At 33.2% G+C, this 14,073-nt stretch overlaps 1 protein-coding gene across 2 annotated transcripts in view; it reads right to left on the reverse strand.

Annotated features, from left to right (window-relative positions):
* The window catches only part of LOC121739364 (facilitated trehalose transporter Tret1-like), a 67,463-nt gene that overhangs the window by 16,356 nt on the left and 37,034 nt on the right, over positions 1–14,073 (reverse strand). For both annotated transcript variants that reach the window (XM_042131805.1, XM_042131804.1), the window contains exon 4: positions 11,926–12,128. In XM_042131805.1, coding sequence (XP_041987739.1) covers positions 11,926–12,128 — 203 coding nt within the window. The remainder of the gene's footprint in view (positions 1–11,925; positions 12,129–14,073) is intronic.

A 14,073-nucleotide genomic window follows, 5' to 3' on the forward strand; every position in this document is an offset into this window, starting at 1 on the left:
TAAATATGAAGTGAATAGTATCTTCTTTTATAATCTTTCGGTATTGGCGAGGTACAAACGATAAAAGTTGCAAAATTTGACTCCGAGTTTTATAGTAAGATATTCGAAAATTCGTCACGACCGATCGAATCTCTGACGTTGTTACTATATGAAAAATCGTTTGTACCTCAAATTTTTTTGTGTAAATATGAAGTGAATATAATATTCTTTTATAATCTTTCGGTTTTTGCGAGGTACAAACGATAGAAGTTGCAAAATTTAACTCTTAGTTTTATAGTAAGATATTGGAAAATTCGTCAAGACCGATCGAATCTCTGACGTTGTTACTATATGAAAAATCGTTTGTACCTCAAATTTTTTAGTGTAAATATGAAGTGAATAGTATCTTCTTTTATAATCTTTCGGTTTTGGCGAGGTACAAACGATAAAATTTGCAAAATTTGACTCCGAGTTTTATAGTAAGATATTCGAAAATTCGTCAAGACCGATCGAATCTCTGACGTTGTTACTATATGAAAAATCGTTTGTACCTCAAATTTTTTTGTTTAAATATGAAGTGAATAGTATCTTCTTTTATAATCTTTCGGTTTTGGCGAGGTACAAACGATAAAAGTTGCAAAATATGACTCCGAGTTTTATAGTAAGATATTCGAAAATTCGTCACGACCGATCGAATCTCTGACGTTGTTACTATATGTAAAATCGTTTGCACCTCAAAAATTTTTATATAAGTATGAAGTGAGTAATATCTTCTTTTATAACCTTTCGGTTTTGGCGAGGTACAAACGATAAAAGTTGCAAAATTTGAATGAAAAATCGTTTGTACCTCAAATTTTTTTGTTTAAATATGAAGTGAATAGTATCTTCTTTTATAATCTTTCGGTATTGGCGAGGCACAAACGATAAAAGTTGCAAAATTTGACTCCGAGTTTTATAGTAAGATATTCGAAAATTCGTCACGACCGATCGAATCTCTGACGTTGTTACTATATGAAAAGTCGTTTGTACCTCAAATTTTTTTGTGTAAATATGAAGTGAATATAATATGCTTTTATAATCTTTCGGTTTTTGCGAGGTACAAACGATAGAAGTTGCAAAATTTAACTCTTAGTTTTATAGTAAGATATTGGAAAATTCGTCAAGACCGATCGAATCTCTGACGTTGTTACTATATGAAAAATCGTTTGTACCTCAAATTTTTTAGTGTAAATATGAAGTGAATAGTATCTTCTTTTATAATCTTTCGGTTTTGGCGAGGTACAAACGATAAAATTTGCAAAATTTGACTCCGAGTTTTATAGTAAGATATTCGAAAATTCGTCAAGACCGATCGAATCTCTGACGTTGTTACTATATGAAAAATCGTTTGTACCTCAAATTTTTTTGTTTAAATATGAAGTGAATAGTATCTTCTTTTATAATCTTTCGGTTTTGGCGAGGTACAAACGATAAAAGTTGCAAAATATGACTCCGAGTTTTATAGTAAGATATTCGAAAATTCGTCACGACCGATCGAATCTCTGACGTTGTTACTATATGAAAAATCGTTTGTACCTCAAATTTTTTTGTGTAAATATGAAGTGAATGGTATTTTCTTTTATAATCTTTCGGTTTTGGCGAGGTACAAACGATAGAAGTTGCAAAATTTAACTCTTAGTTTTATAGTAAGATATTGGAAAATTCGTCAAGACCGATCGAATCTCTGACGTTGTTACTATATGAAAAATTGTTTGTACCTCAAATTTTTTTGTGTAAATATGAAGTGAATGGTATTTTCTTTTATAATCTTTCGGTTTTGGCGAGGTACAAACGACAAAAGTTGCAAAATTTGACTCCGAGTTTTATAGTAAGATATTCGAAAATTCTTCAAGACCGATCGAATCTCTGACGTTGTTACTATATGAAAAATCGTTTGTACCTCAAATTTTTTTGTTTAAATATGAAGTGAATAGTATCTTCTTTTATAATCTTTCGGTATTGGCGAGGTACAAACGATAAAAGTTGCAAAATTTGACTCCGAGTTTTATAGTAAGATATTCGAAAATTCGTCACGACCGATCGAATCTCTGACGTTGTTACTATATGAAAAATCGTTTGTACCTCAAATTTTTTTGTGTAAATATGAAGTGAATATAATATTCTTTTATAATCTTTCGGTTTTTGCGAGGTACAAACGATAGAAGTTGCAAAATTTAACTCTTAGTTTTATAGTAAGATATTGGAAAATTCGTCAAGACCGATCGAATCTCTGACGTTGTTACTATATGAAAAATCGTTTGTACCTCAAATTTTTTAGTGTAAATATGAAGTGAATAGTATCTTCTTTTATAATCTTTCGGTTTTGGCGAGGTACAAACGATAAAATTTGCAAAATTTGACTCCGAGTTTTATAGTAAGATATTCGAAAATTCGTCAAGACCGATCGAATCTCTGACGTTGTTACTATATGAAAAATCGTTTGTACCTCAAATTTTTTTGTTTAAATATGAAGTGAATAGTATCTTCTTTTATAATCTTTCGGTTTTGGCGAGGTACAAACGATAAAAGTTGCAAAATATGACTCCGAGTTTTATAGTAAGATATTCGAAAATTCGTCACGACCGATCGAATCTCTGACGTTGTTACTATATGTAAAATCGTTTGCACCTCAAAAATTTTTATATAAGTATGAAGTGAATAATATCTTCTTTTATAACCTTTCGGTTTTGGCGAGGTACAAACGATAAAAGTTGCAAAATTTGACTCCGAGTTTTATAGTAAGATATTCGAAAATTCGTCACGACCGATCGAATCTCTGACGTTGTTACTATATGAAAAATCGTTTGTACCTCAAATTTTTTTGTGTAAATATGAAGTGAATATAATATTCTTTTATAATCTTTCGGTTTTTGCGAGGTACAAACGATAGAAGTTGCAAAATTTAACTCTTAGTTTTATAGTTAGATATTGGAAAATTCGTCAAGACCGATCGAATCTCTGACGTTGTTACTATATGAAAAATCGTTTGTACCTCAAATTTTTTTGTTTAAATATGAAGTGAATAGTATCTTCTTTTATAATCTTTCGGTATTGGCGAGGTACAAACGATAAAAGTTGCAAAATTTGACTCCGAGTTTTATAGTAAGATATTCGAAAATTCGTCACGACCGATCGAATCTCTGACGTTGTTACTATATGAAAAATCGTTTGTACCTCAAATTTTTTTGTGTAAATATGAAGTGAATATAATATTCTTTTATAATCTTTCGGTTTTTGCGAGGTACAAACGATAGAAGTTGCAAAATTTAACTCTTAGTTTTATAGTAAGATATTGGAAAATTCGTCAAGACCGATCGAATCTCTGACGTTGTTACTATATGAAAAATCGTTTGTACCTCAAATTTTTTTGTGTAAATATGAAGTGAATGGTATTTTCTTTTATAATCTTTTGGTTTTGGCGAGGTACAAACGACAAAAGTTGCAAAATTTGACTCCGAGTTTTATAGTAAGATATTCGAAAATTCGTCAAGACCGATCGAATCTCTGACGTTGTTACTATATGAAAAATCGTTTGTAACTCTAATTTTTTTATGTAAGTATGAAGTGAATAGTATCTTCTTTTATAATCTTTCGGTTTTGGCGAGGTACAAACGATAAAAGTTGCAAAATATGACTCCGAGTTTTATAGTAAGATATTCGAAAATTCGTCACGACCGATCGAATCTCTGACGTTGTTACTATATGTAAAATCGTTTGCACCTCAAAAATTTTTATATAAGTATGAAGTGAATAATATCTTCTTTTATAACCTTTCGGTTTTGGCGAGGTACAAACGATAAAAGTTGCAAAATTTGACTCCGAGTTTTATAGTAAGATATTCGAAAATTCGTCACGACCGATCGAATCTCTGACGTTGTTACTATATGAAAAATCGTTTGTACCTCAAATTTTTTTGTGTAAATATGAAGTGAATATAATATTCTTTTATAATCTTTCGGTTTTTGCGAGGTATAAACGATAGAAGTTGCAAAATTTAACTCTTAGTTTTATAGTAAGATATTGGAAAATTCGTCAAGACCGATCGAATCTCTGACGTTGTTACTATATGAAAAATCGTTTGTACCTCAAATTTTTTTGTGTAAATATGAAGTGAATGGTATTTTCTTTTATAATCTTTCGGTTTTGGCGAGGTACAAACGACAAAAGTTGCAAAATTTGACTCCGAGTTTTATAGTAAGATATTCGAAAATTCGTCAAGACCGATCGAATCTCTGACGTTGTTACTATATGAAAAATCGTTTGTAACTCTAATTTTTTTATGTAAGTATGAAGTGAATAGTATCTTCTTTTATAATCTTTCGGTTTTGGCGAGGTACAAACGATAAAAGTTGCAAAATATGACTCCGAGTTTTATAGTAAGATATTCGAAAATTCGTCACGACCGATCGAATCTCTGACGTTGTTACTATATGTAAAATCGTTTGCACCTCAAAAATTTTTATATAAGTATGAAGTGAATAATATCTTCTTTTATAACCTTTCGGTTTTGGCGAGGTACAAACGATAAAAGTTGCAAAATTTGACTCCGAGTTTTATAGTAAGATATTCGAAAATTCGTCAAGACCGATCGAATCTCTGACGTTGTTACTATATGAAAAATCGTTTGTACCTCAAATTTTTTTGTTTAAATATGAAGTGAATAGTATCTTCTTTTATAATCTTTCGGTTTTGGCGAGGTACAAACGATAAAAGTTGCAAAATATGACTCCGAGTTTTATAGTAAGATATTCGAAAATTCGTCACGACCGATCGAATCTCTGACGTTGTTACTATATGTAAAATCGTTTGCACCTCAAAAATTTTTATATAAGTATGAAGTGAATAATATCTTCTTTTATAACCTTTCGGTTTTGGCGAGGTACAAACGATAAAAGTTGCAAAATTTGACTCCGAGTTTTATAGTAAGATATTCGAAAATTCGTCACGACCGATCGAATCTCTGACGTTGTTACTATATGAAAAATCGTTTGTACCTCAAATTTTTTTGTGTAAATATGAAGTGAATATAATATTCTTTTATAATCTTTCGGTTTTTGCGAGGTACAAACGATAGAAGTTGCAAAATTTAACTCTTAGTTTTATAGTAAGATATTGGAAAATTCGTCAAGACCGATCGAATCTCTGACGTTGTTACTATATGAAAAATCGTTTGTACCTCAAATTTTTTTGTTTAAATATGAAGTGAATAGTATCTTCTTTTATAATCTTTCGGTATTGGCGAGGTACAAACGATAAAAGTTGCAAAATTTGACTCCGAGTTTTATAGTAAGATATTCGAAAATTCGTCACGACCGATCGAATCTCTGACGTTGTTACTATATGAAAAATCGTTTGTACCTCAAATTTTTTGTGTAAATATGAAGTGAATATAATATTCTTTTATAATCTTTCGGTTTTTGCGAGGTATAAACGATAGAAGTTGCAAAATTTAACTCTTAGTTTTATAGTAAGATATTGGAAAATTCGTCAAGACCGATCGAATCTCTGACGTTGTTACTATATGAAAAATCGTTTGTACCTCAAATTTTTTTGTTTATATATGAAGTGAATAGTATCTTCTTTTATAATCTTTCGGTTTTGGCGAGGTACAAACGATAAAAGTTGCAAAATATGACTCCGAGTTTTATAGTAAGATATTCGAAAATTCGTCACGACCGATCGAATCTCTGACGTTGTTACTATATGTAAAATCGTTTGCACCTCAAAAATTTTTATATAAGTATGAAGTGAATAATATCTTCTTTTATAACCTTTCGGTTTTGGCGAGGTACAAACGATAAAAGTTGCAAAATTTGACTCCGAGTTTTATAGTAAGATATTCGAAAATTCGTCACGACCGATCGAATCTCTGACGTTGTTACTATATGAAAAATCGTTTGTACCTCAAATTTTTTTGTGTAAATATGAAGTGAATATAATATTCTTTTATAATCTTTCGGTTTTTGCGAGGTACAAACGATAGAAGTTGCAAAATTTAACTCTTAGTTTTATAGTAAGATATTGGAAAATTCGTCAAGACCGATCGAATCTCTGACGTTGTTACTATATGAAAAATCGTTTGTACCTCAAATTTTTTTGTTTAAATATGAAGTGAATAGTATCTTCTTTTATAATCTTTCGGTATTGGCGAGGTACAAACGATAAAAGTTGCAAAATTTGACTCCGAGTTTTATAGTAAGATATTCGAAAATTCGTCACGACCGATCGAATCTCTGACGTTGTTACTATATGAAAAATCGTTTGTACCTCAAATTTTTTGTGTAAATATGAAGTGAATATAATATTCTTTTATAATCTTTCGGTTTTTGCGAGGTATAAACGATAGAAGTTGCAAAATTTAACTCTTAGTTTTATAGTAAGATATTGGAAAATTCGTCAAGACCGATCGAATCTCTGACGTTGTTACTATATGAAAAATCGTTTGTACCTCAAATTTTTTTGTTTATATATGAAGTGAATAGTATCTTCTTTTATAATCTTTCGGTTTTGGCGAGGTACAAACGATAAAAGTTGCAAAATATGACTCCGAGATTTATAGTAAGATATTCGAAAATTCGTCAAGACCGATCGAATCTCTGACGTTGTTACTATATGAAAAATCGTTTGTACCTCAAATTTTTTAGTGTAAATATGAAGTGAATAGTATCTTCTTTTATAATCTTTCGGTTTTGGCGAGGTACAAAAGATAAAATTTGCAAAATTTGACTCCGAGTTTTATAGTAAGATATTCGAAAATTCGTCAAGACCGATCGAATCTCTGACGTTGTTACTATATAAAAAATCGTTTGTACCTCAAATTTTTTTGTTTAAATATGAAGTGAATAGTATCTTCTTTTATAATCTTTCGGTTTTGGCGAGGTACAAACGATAAAAGTTGCAAAATATGACTCCGAGTTTTATAGTAAGATATTCGAAAATTCTTCAAGACCGATCGAATCTCTGACGTTGTTACTATATGAAAAATCGTTTGTACCTCAAATTTTTTTGTTTAAATATGAAGTGAATAGTATTTTCTTTTATAATCTTTCAGTTTTGGCGAGGTACAAACGATAAAAGTTGCAAAATATGACTCCGAGATTTATAGTAAGATATTCGAAAATTCGTCAAGACCGATCGAATCTCTGACGTTGTTACTATATGAAAAATCGATTGTACCTCAAATTTTTTAGTGTAAATATGAAGTGAATAGTATCTTCTTTTATAATCTTTCGGTTTTGGCGAGGTACAAACGATAAAATTTGCAAAATTTGACTCCGAGTTTTATAGTAAGATATTCGAAAATTCGTCAAGACCGAACGAATCTACCTCAAAAAATAACTTCTTTTACACATTTGAACTGCTTTATATACTTTCTTTCCTTCTACTTCGTACAAAGCCTTATTTTTAGGGAAAAAAATTTTTTTTTGTTTTTTTTTCGTAAAATCAAAAAAAAAATTAACTTTAAAAACGGGTACAATCCGGTACAAACGATACTCTTCCAGATGGCATCATTAAAATTCCGGTATCTTTATGTCGGTTGCTAAGCAAATTTTACCACCCCCCCCATTTCTACCCTATTGAGGTACAAACGATTTTAATTGCGGTACAATCGGGTACACTCCGGGTACAATCGAATGACATATATAAAAATCATTTACCTTGAACTCGGTTGCTAACTTCACATAGGTCCTAGAATATATACCTAGAGATAGAGAATGGGTGCTAAGTTAAGCACAGAAAAGTTTTAACGTGACCTGAAAAGAAAAGAATCCTTAAAAAAAGAAATGAAATCCCACCAAAACATTAATGTAAAAAGGAGCCAAGCAAAATAATGCATAGCCATGCAATATATATTCTATCGTAAAAAGTTTTCAGATCACATTCAAGCCAAGCCTTTAACTTATTTTGTAGTTTAAATCAACATTCAGTGAATTTATCAATAGTTTTCTTTATTTTATAATTATTATAGTGGCTTGGCAATGAGCACTAGAGAAATAATCAGCGACTGATTGGATTTATTGGGTACCATCGTCCACATGCGTCGTTACATACTAAAAAACACTTAACGCTTGCCGTTTGTGTAAGTATAAAATACCCCAAATCTATACATTTTAATATTACAAAGCGGAAGAGTTTGTTAGTTAGTTTGTTTGTTTGTTTGTTTGAACGCGCTAATCTCAGGAACTACTGGTCCGATTTGAAAAATTCTTTCAGTGATAGATAGCCCATTTATCGAGGAAGGCTATAGGCTATAGTTTGTCACGCTAATACTAATAGGAGCGAAGAAATAGAGGAAAGTGTGGAAAAACGGGGGGAAATTATTTGAAAGGGCTTATATGAACGCGCTAACCTCAGGAACTACTGGTCCGATTTGAAAAATTCTTTCAATGTTAGATAGCCTATTTATCGAGAAGGGCTATAGGCTTTATTTTATCGCGCTCAAATAAAGAGTAGCGAAGAAATAGAGGAAAGTGTGGAAAAACGGGAGAAATTATTTGAAATGGCTTATTTGAATGCGCTAATCTCAGGAACTACTGGTCTGATTTGAAAAAATCTTTCAGTATTAGACAGCCCATTTATTGAAAAAGGCTATATGCTATATTTTATCACGGTAAAACTAATGGGAGCTAAGATATAGAGGAAAATGGGGAAAAAATAGGAGAAATTATTTGAAATTGCTTATTTGAACGCGCTAATCTCAAGAACTACTGGTCCGATTAGAAAAATTCTTTCAGTGTTAGATAGTCCATTTATCGAGGAAGGCTATAGCCTTCCGTAGCGTGATAAAATATAGCCTACAGGCTATATTTTATCACGCTAAGACTAATAGGAGCGAAGAAATAGAGGACAATATGGAAAAAAATGGGGGAAGTTATTTGAAAGGGCTTATCTCATGAACTACTGGAGCAATTTTTCTGTTATTTGGCACAGATAAGAAGCAAACCATGTGAAGGAATATTTTTGTGGACTAATTTGTCTGTGAAATATCTAATTTACGCGGGCGAAGCTGCTCGGAACGTTATATTTCGCGTGGTCATCACGCGTAAGCGGTTGGAGCCATTTTGCTGAAATTTGGTATAAAGATACTTTGAGTCCCGAAAAAGAATATAGGATACATTTTGTCCCGGAAAAATGTACGGTTACTGCACAATATACTTTTATGATTTGCGCGTAAACTATCCATACTAATATTATAAATGCGAAAGTATCTCTGTCTGTCTGTCTGTCTTGCTTTCACGCCAAAACTACTGAACCGATTGCAATGAAATTTTGTATACAGTTATTCTAGAGTCTGAGAAAGGACATAGGCTACATTTTGATGTAGGAAAATATCTTATTTCCATGAAAATATCGATGAAAATGAATTCGCATTGCGCGTGGCCAGCGCTCATCCCGGGGGTCCTGGGTTCGAGTCCCGCAGGCGGAACAAAAAGTTTTCAATGTTCCTGGGTCTTGGATGTGTATTAAAATAAAATTTCAAAAATCTTAAATATATTTTATGTATAATATTATAAAAAATCCAGAAATATATCGATGCAATGAACATTTTAGTTCTAATACGATTCAACAGATGGCGTTTTATTTTTTACTTCATTGTAACATAGAACTAATCATACTTATTAGTTATTATGTTTTTGTTTATAGTTTTTAATACGTTAGAATATTATGTTTAATTATAATTATAATCACTTGGTATAATAATAATCAATCTATCTTATCTTATAGAACTCCTACTGCATTTCTAATATATTATGTGACAAGTTGACAACAGAAGGCGCTCTAAAATAAAGGAGTTCGAGTGTACCGTGTTGGCCTATATTCCATCCAGAAAATATATCAATGCAATCAACATTTTAATTCTAATATATGAAAACAGATGGCGTTTTAATTTTTACTTTATTATTGTAACAGAACTAATCATACCTACTTTACTATATAATATTGTTTTTATTCATAACTAGCTGTTGCCCGCGACATCGTCTGCGTGGACTTTAGTTTATAGCGCGCGGTGTCAATAAAATTTGTGTCAAATTTAAAAACATTTTAAAGCCCTGGTAAGTGCTTCCGGTGTAGCGCGGCCCTTAATTAATCAAAATACCCAAAAACAGCTATGCAGTGTGCACATAATCTATACTAATATTATAAATGCGAAAGTATCTCTGTCTGTCTGTCTGTCAGTCTCGCTTTCACGCCAAACGCCAAAAGTGTCTCTGTCTGTCTGTCTGTCTGTCTGTCTGTCAGTCTCGCTTTCACGCCAAACGCCAAAACTTCCGAACCGATTGTAATGAAATTTTGTATACAGATAGTCTAAAGCCTGAGAAAGGACATAGGCTACTTTTTTACTGGAAAAAAGGGTTGTAAGGGGGTGAAAATGCGTAAATTTGTTCAAATTAAGTTAGTTCCAACAATTCATAATAGATGGCGCCGTGCGTCTTCTACATCGCGCTGACGCTTGCTCAAAAGTCTTTCTATAAGCCGTGGTATCATCTTATATTTAAGTTTCGATTTTTTTCTATTGTTATATCTATTCTACGGTATTAAATAACTCAGTACTTTATCTGTGCAGTGACGTAACCTTAAATCTATCAATGATAAATAGTTTATGGGTAAAGTTGTGTAATTGGAGGGCTAAATAAGCTTTAAAATTTGGCATAAAATATAAAGTTTAATATAAAAAAATGAAATACTTATTGTATGCACACTGCACAGCTGTATTGATTTAAGGGGTACCAGGGCTTTTTATAAAAGCTTTTGACACCAATTTTGTTGACATCGCGCGCTATAAACTGAAGTCCACGCGGACGAAGTCGCGGGCAACAGCTAGTTCAATCTATTTTGATGGAATTTGGTATGGAGATACTTTGAGTCTCGGGCAAGGACAAGGTATACTAATTTTGTCCCGGAAAATGTACGGTTCCCGCACAATAAACTTTTATGATTATCGCCTAAACTATGCAATCCATGTTTATGAAATTTGGTATGGCAATACTTTCAGTCTCGGGAAAGGACAAGGGATATACGGTTCCCGCACAATAAACTTTTATGATTCTCGCCTAAACTATTTAAATTATATTTTATAATATTTAATCTATTTTGATTAAATTTGGCATGGTGATTGGAGATACTAAATCTGGGACAAGGAATGTTTTTTGTCCCGGAAAAATGTGCGGTTACCACACAATATACTTTTCTGATTTCCGCGTAAACGACTCAATCGATGTACGGGAACAACTATAAACTGAAGTCCACGCGGACGAAGTCGCGGGCAACAGCTAGTATGTTTTATATTTGTTTTTCTTGTGCTCATTGCCGAGCCACTATAATAATTATAAAATAAAGAAAACTATTGATAAATTCACTGAATGTTGATTTAAATTACAAAATAAGTTGAAGGCTTGGCTTGAATGTGATCTGAAAACTTTTTACGATATATATATAAATATTGCATGGCTACGCATTGTTTTGCTTGGCTCCTTTTTACATTTAATGTTTTGGTGGGATTTAAGTATTTCTAACGCAAGTTACGAGCTTCTATTTAGATAGATGCTGGATAGGATTCAAGTAAAAATTCCATTAGTCTGAGTAAATAAGAAGTGTTGATGGGTAAAAATAAAAATATTTGAATGGCGAAGTCATATTCTAACCAGTTATGGCACAATTGCCTTATCACTTATCAGGTTTTTGCATTTTTAGAAAAAAAAACTTCCTTTTTCGGCATTTGGGTTAATAAAAGTTGACATCATTTTAAGGTTAAGAGTTAAGACTAAAGTAAGTTTCAAAATCTATGAACATTTTTATTGACCAGCTAGCAGACTTGTTTTTTCCAAGTGTTCGCACTTAAGCGAATTCTTATCTACTTTGCCACAGGCGAGGCCAAGTTTGGTAAAACTCGTGTAACTTACTTACTGGTGCCTCAAGAAGTCCACCCGCTAGGCCCGTCAAGCAGAGGCCAGCGTACAAGTGGCTAGTAGACGAAGAATAGAAGAATATGATCCAGGCTATGAAGAACGGCACATTCACTACTTGCATGGCCCTTCGACGTCCGAGAGGCGAAGTGAGGAGACCAGATAATGCGCATCCAATGGGCACCACGATAAGGTTAATGGAACCTGTAAAATTGCTGTATTTAGGGTGGGTTGCACCCACAGTTGCACCATAGGTGTGGTTATAGTTACAGTTATGGTCAAAGTTATGGTTTAATTAAGGCTATCTTAACTTTAACCTTAACTTTGACCAAATAATTTGACAGATTTCTGTTGCTGGTCCGACAAGGCTTTAAGTCAGTGGTTCCCAAACTTATTTTGTCTACCGCCCACTTAGAGAACAAATTATGTTTTAGCGCCCCCCTTGTTTCAATTTGAAATGCATCCAGATGAAATAAATCACCCCCCAAGTATCTACACAACGCCCCCATTTTTTTCTGGCACCACACCGCCCCCCTTTAGACCTTCAGCGCCCACAAGGCGGCGTTATCGTCCAATTTGGGCTTGAAATGAACGTGGGCAGGGGCGCTGCTGGTAAAGGAGAACTGTCAAAAATGGCGTTTTTAACCCCCGACAAAAAAGAGGGGTGTTATAAGTTTGACGTGTCTGTCTGTCGGTCTGTCTGTCTGTCTGACTGTCTGTGGCATCATTGCATCCAAACGGGTGGACCGATTTTGATCTAGTTTTTTTTGTTTGAAAGCTGACTTAATTGAGAGTGTTCTTAGCTAAAGTTCATCATCATCAGCCTGCTCCGTGCTGAAAAATCGCGGTTCATCTGGTTAATGAGGGGCCGATTAGCAACTTGCAGTCGTTTGGTGGGCTTTATTGTATTCTAGTTCGTGACATTTATGAATATTTACACATTAATGGAAAGTTGACCTGGTGCTGCAGCATCACCTGGTAATCAATAGGATACCCAACTCCTCACCAATTTAGAGCAATGGTTTCGTGTTTGGGCTCATTTTAATTGCGACAACTAGCAAGACGTAGATAACCAATAAATTTTTACATGCTTCTGCTGCAGCATCACCTGGATTCTAATTTCTTTACGAGCCGAGCTCCATATGAACCCAAATTGGAGGTTTCATGTTTGGACTCATATTGACGGCCTCATCCAAAAGGACATTCCTAGATAGTATTCATTGGAATATAATATGATCCTTTTGATAAGAATTATTCTGCACTGTAACCAACACAAGTTTAAAAAGCATGAAATAAAATTAAATTTAGAAATTTAAAAAACCCCCGCCAAACAACTTTAAAAAGTAATGAAATAATAATATATTTAACTGACTTTAAGTTTAAATAATTCCAAAGTGTATAGTGATATTTTTAAGGGCGTCGCCAGGGGGGGGGGGGGGGGGGGGCAGGGAGGGGCCAAATATAATGCAAACAACGCCCACTATAATATTAAAATCTGGTAATAGATGTAAGGCTCGTAGTACAAGTGAAAAGCTTCATGTGCTGGCGACTTTACCTACAATTCATACCTACTTTTCTCATTTATAGAGAGTGAGTAAAGTATGAATTGTAGACTGTAGTAGGTAAAGTCAACTTGCCCCCCCCTGCGCCATCGTGCATCGGCTGGCGACGCCCTTGGATATTTTAGTCCATAATTGTTGTCAAGGTGTGTCGGGGGACCGTCAAAAGTGTGTTAGGAATTATTTAAACTTCAAGTCAGTTAAATATATAATTATTTCATTACTTTTTAAAGTTGTTTGGCAGGGTTTTTTTAAATTTAATTTTATTGCATGATGACAGCGTTAGTTCCTTTTTTCGCCATGTTCATTTAAACCAAAGATTTAACATTTTGCATTGTAGTTTAATTTTGTTTTATTAGTGTTCAATGTTCATCATTATTTCAATCAACCATAAACCTTATTTGTTTTACTTTGTTTTTGATAATAATTAAGAGCGAGCTGCCAAAGAACAAGGGGCATTTTTGTATGGAAGCCGTACGCAAGCTGTGCACATCCACATTCCACACATATATCGAATAAAAGGGCTTGAAAAGTTGAACATTTTATGGTATGACGTAAAATCTATAAACCATAGGAGAAAAAAATTATCG

The sequence above is a fragment of the Aricia agestis genome, chromosome Z (genome assembly GCF_905147365.1).
Source record: "Aricia agestis chromosome Z, ilAriAges1.1, whole genome shotgun sequence".
Taxonomy (NCBI): Eukaryota; Metazoa; Arthropoda; class Insecta; order Lepidoptera; family Lycaenidae; genus Aricia; species Aricia agestis.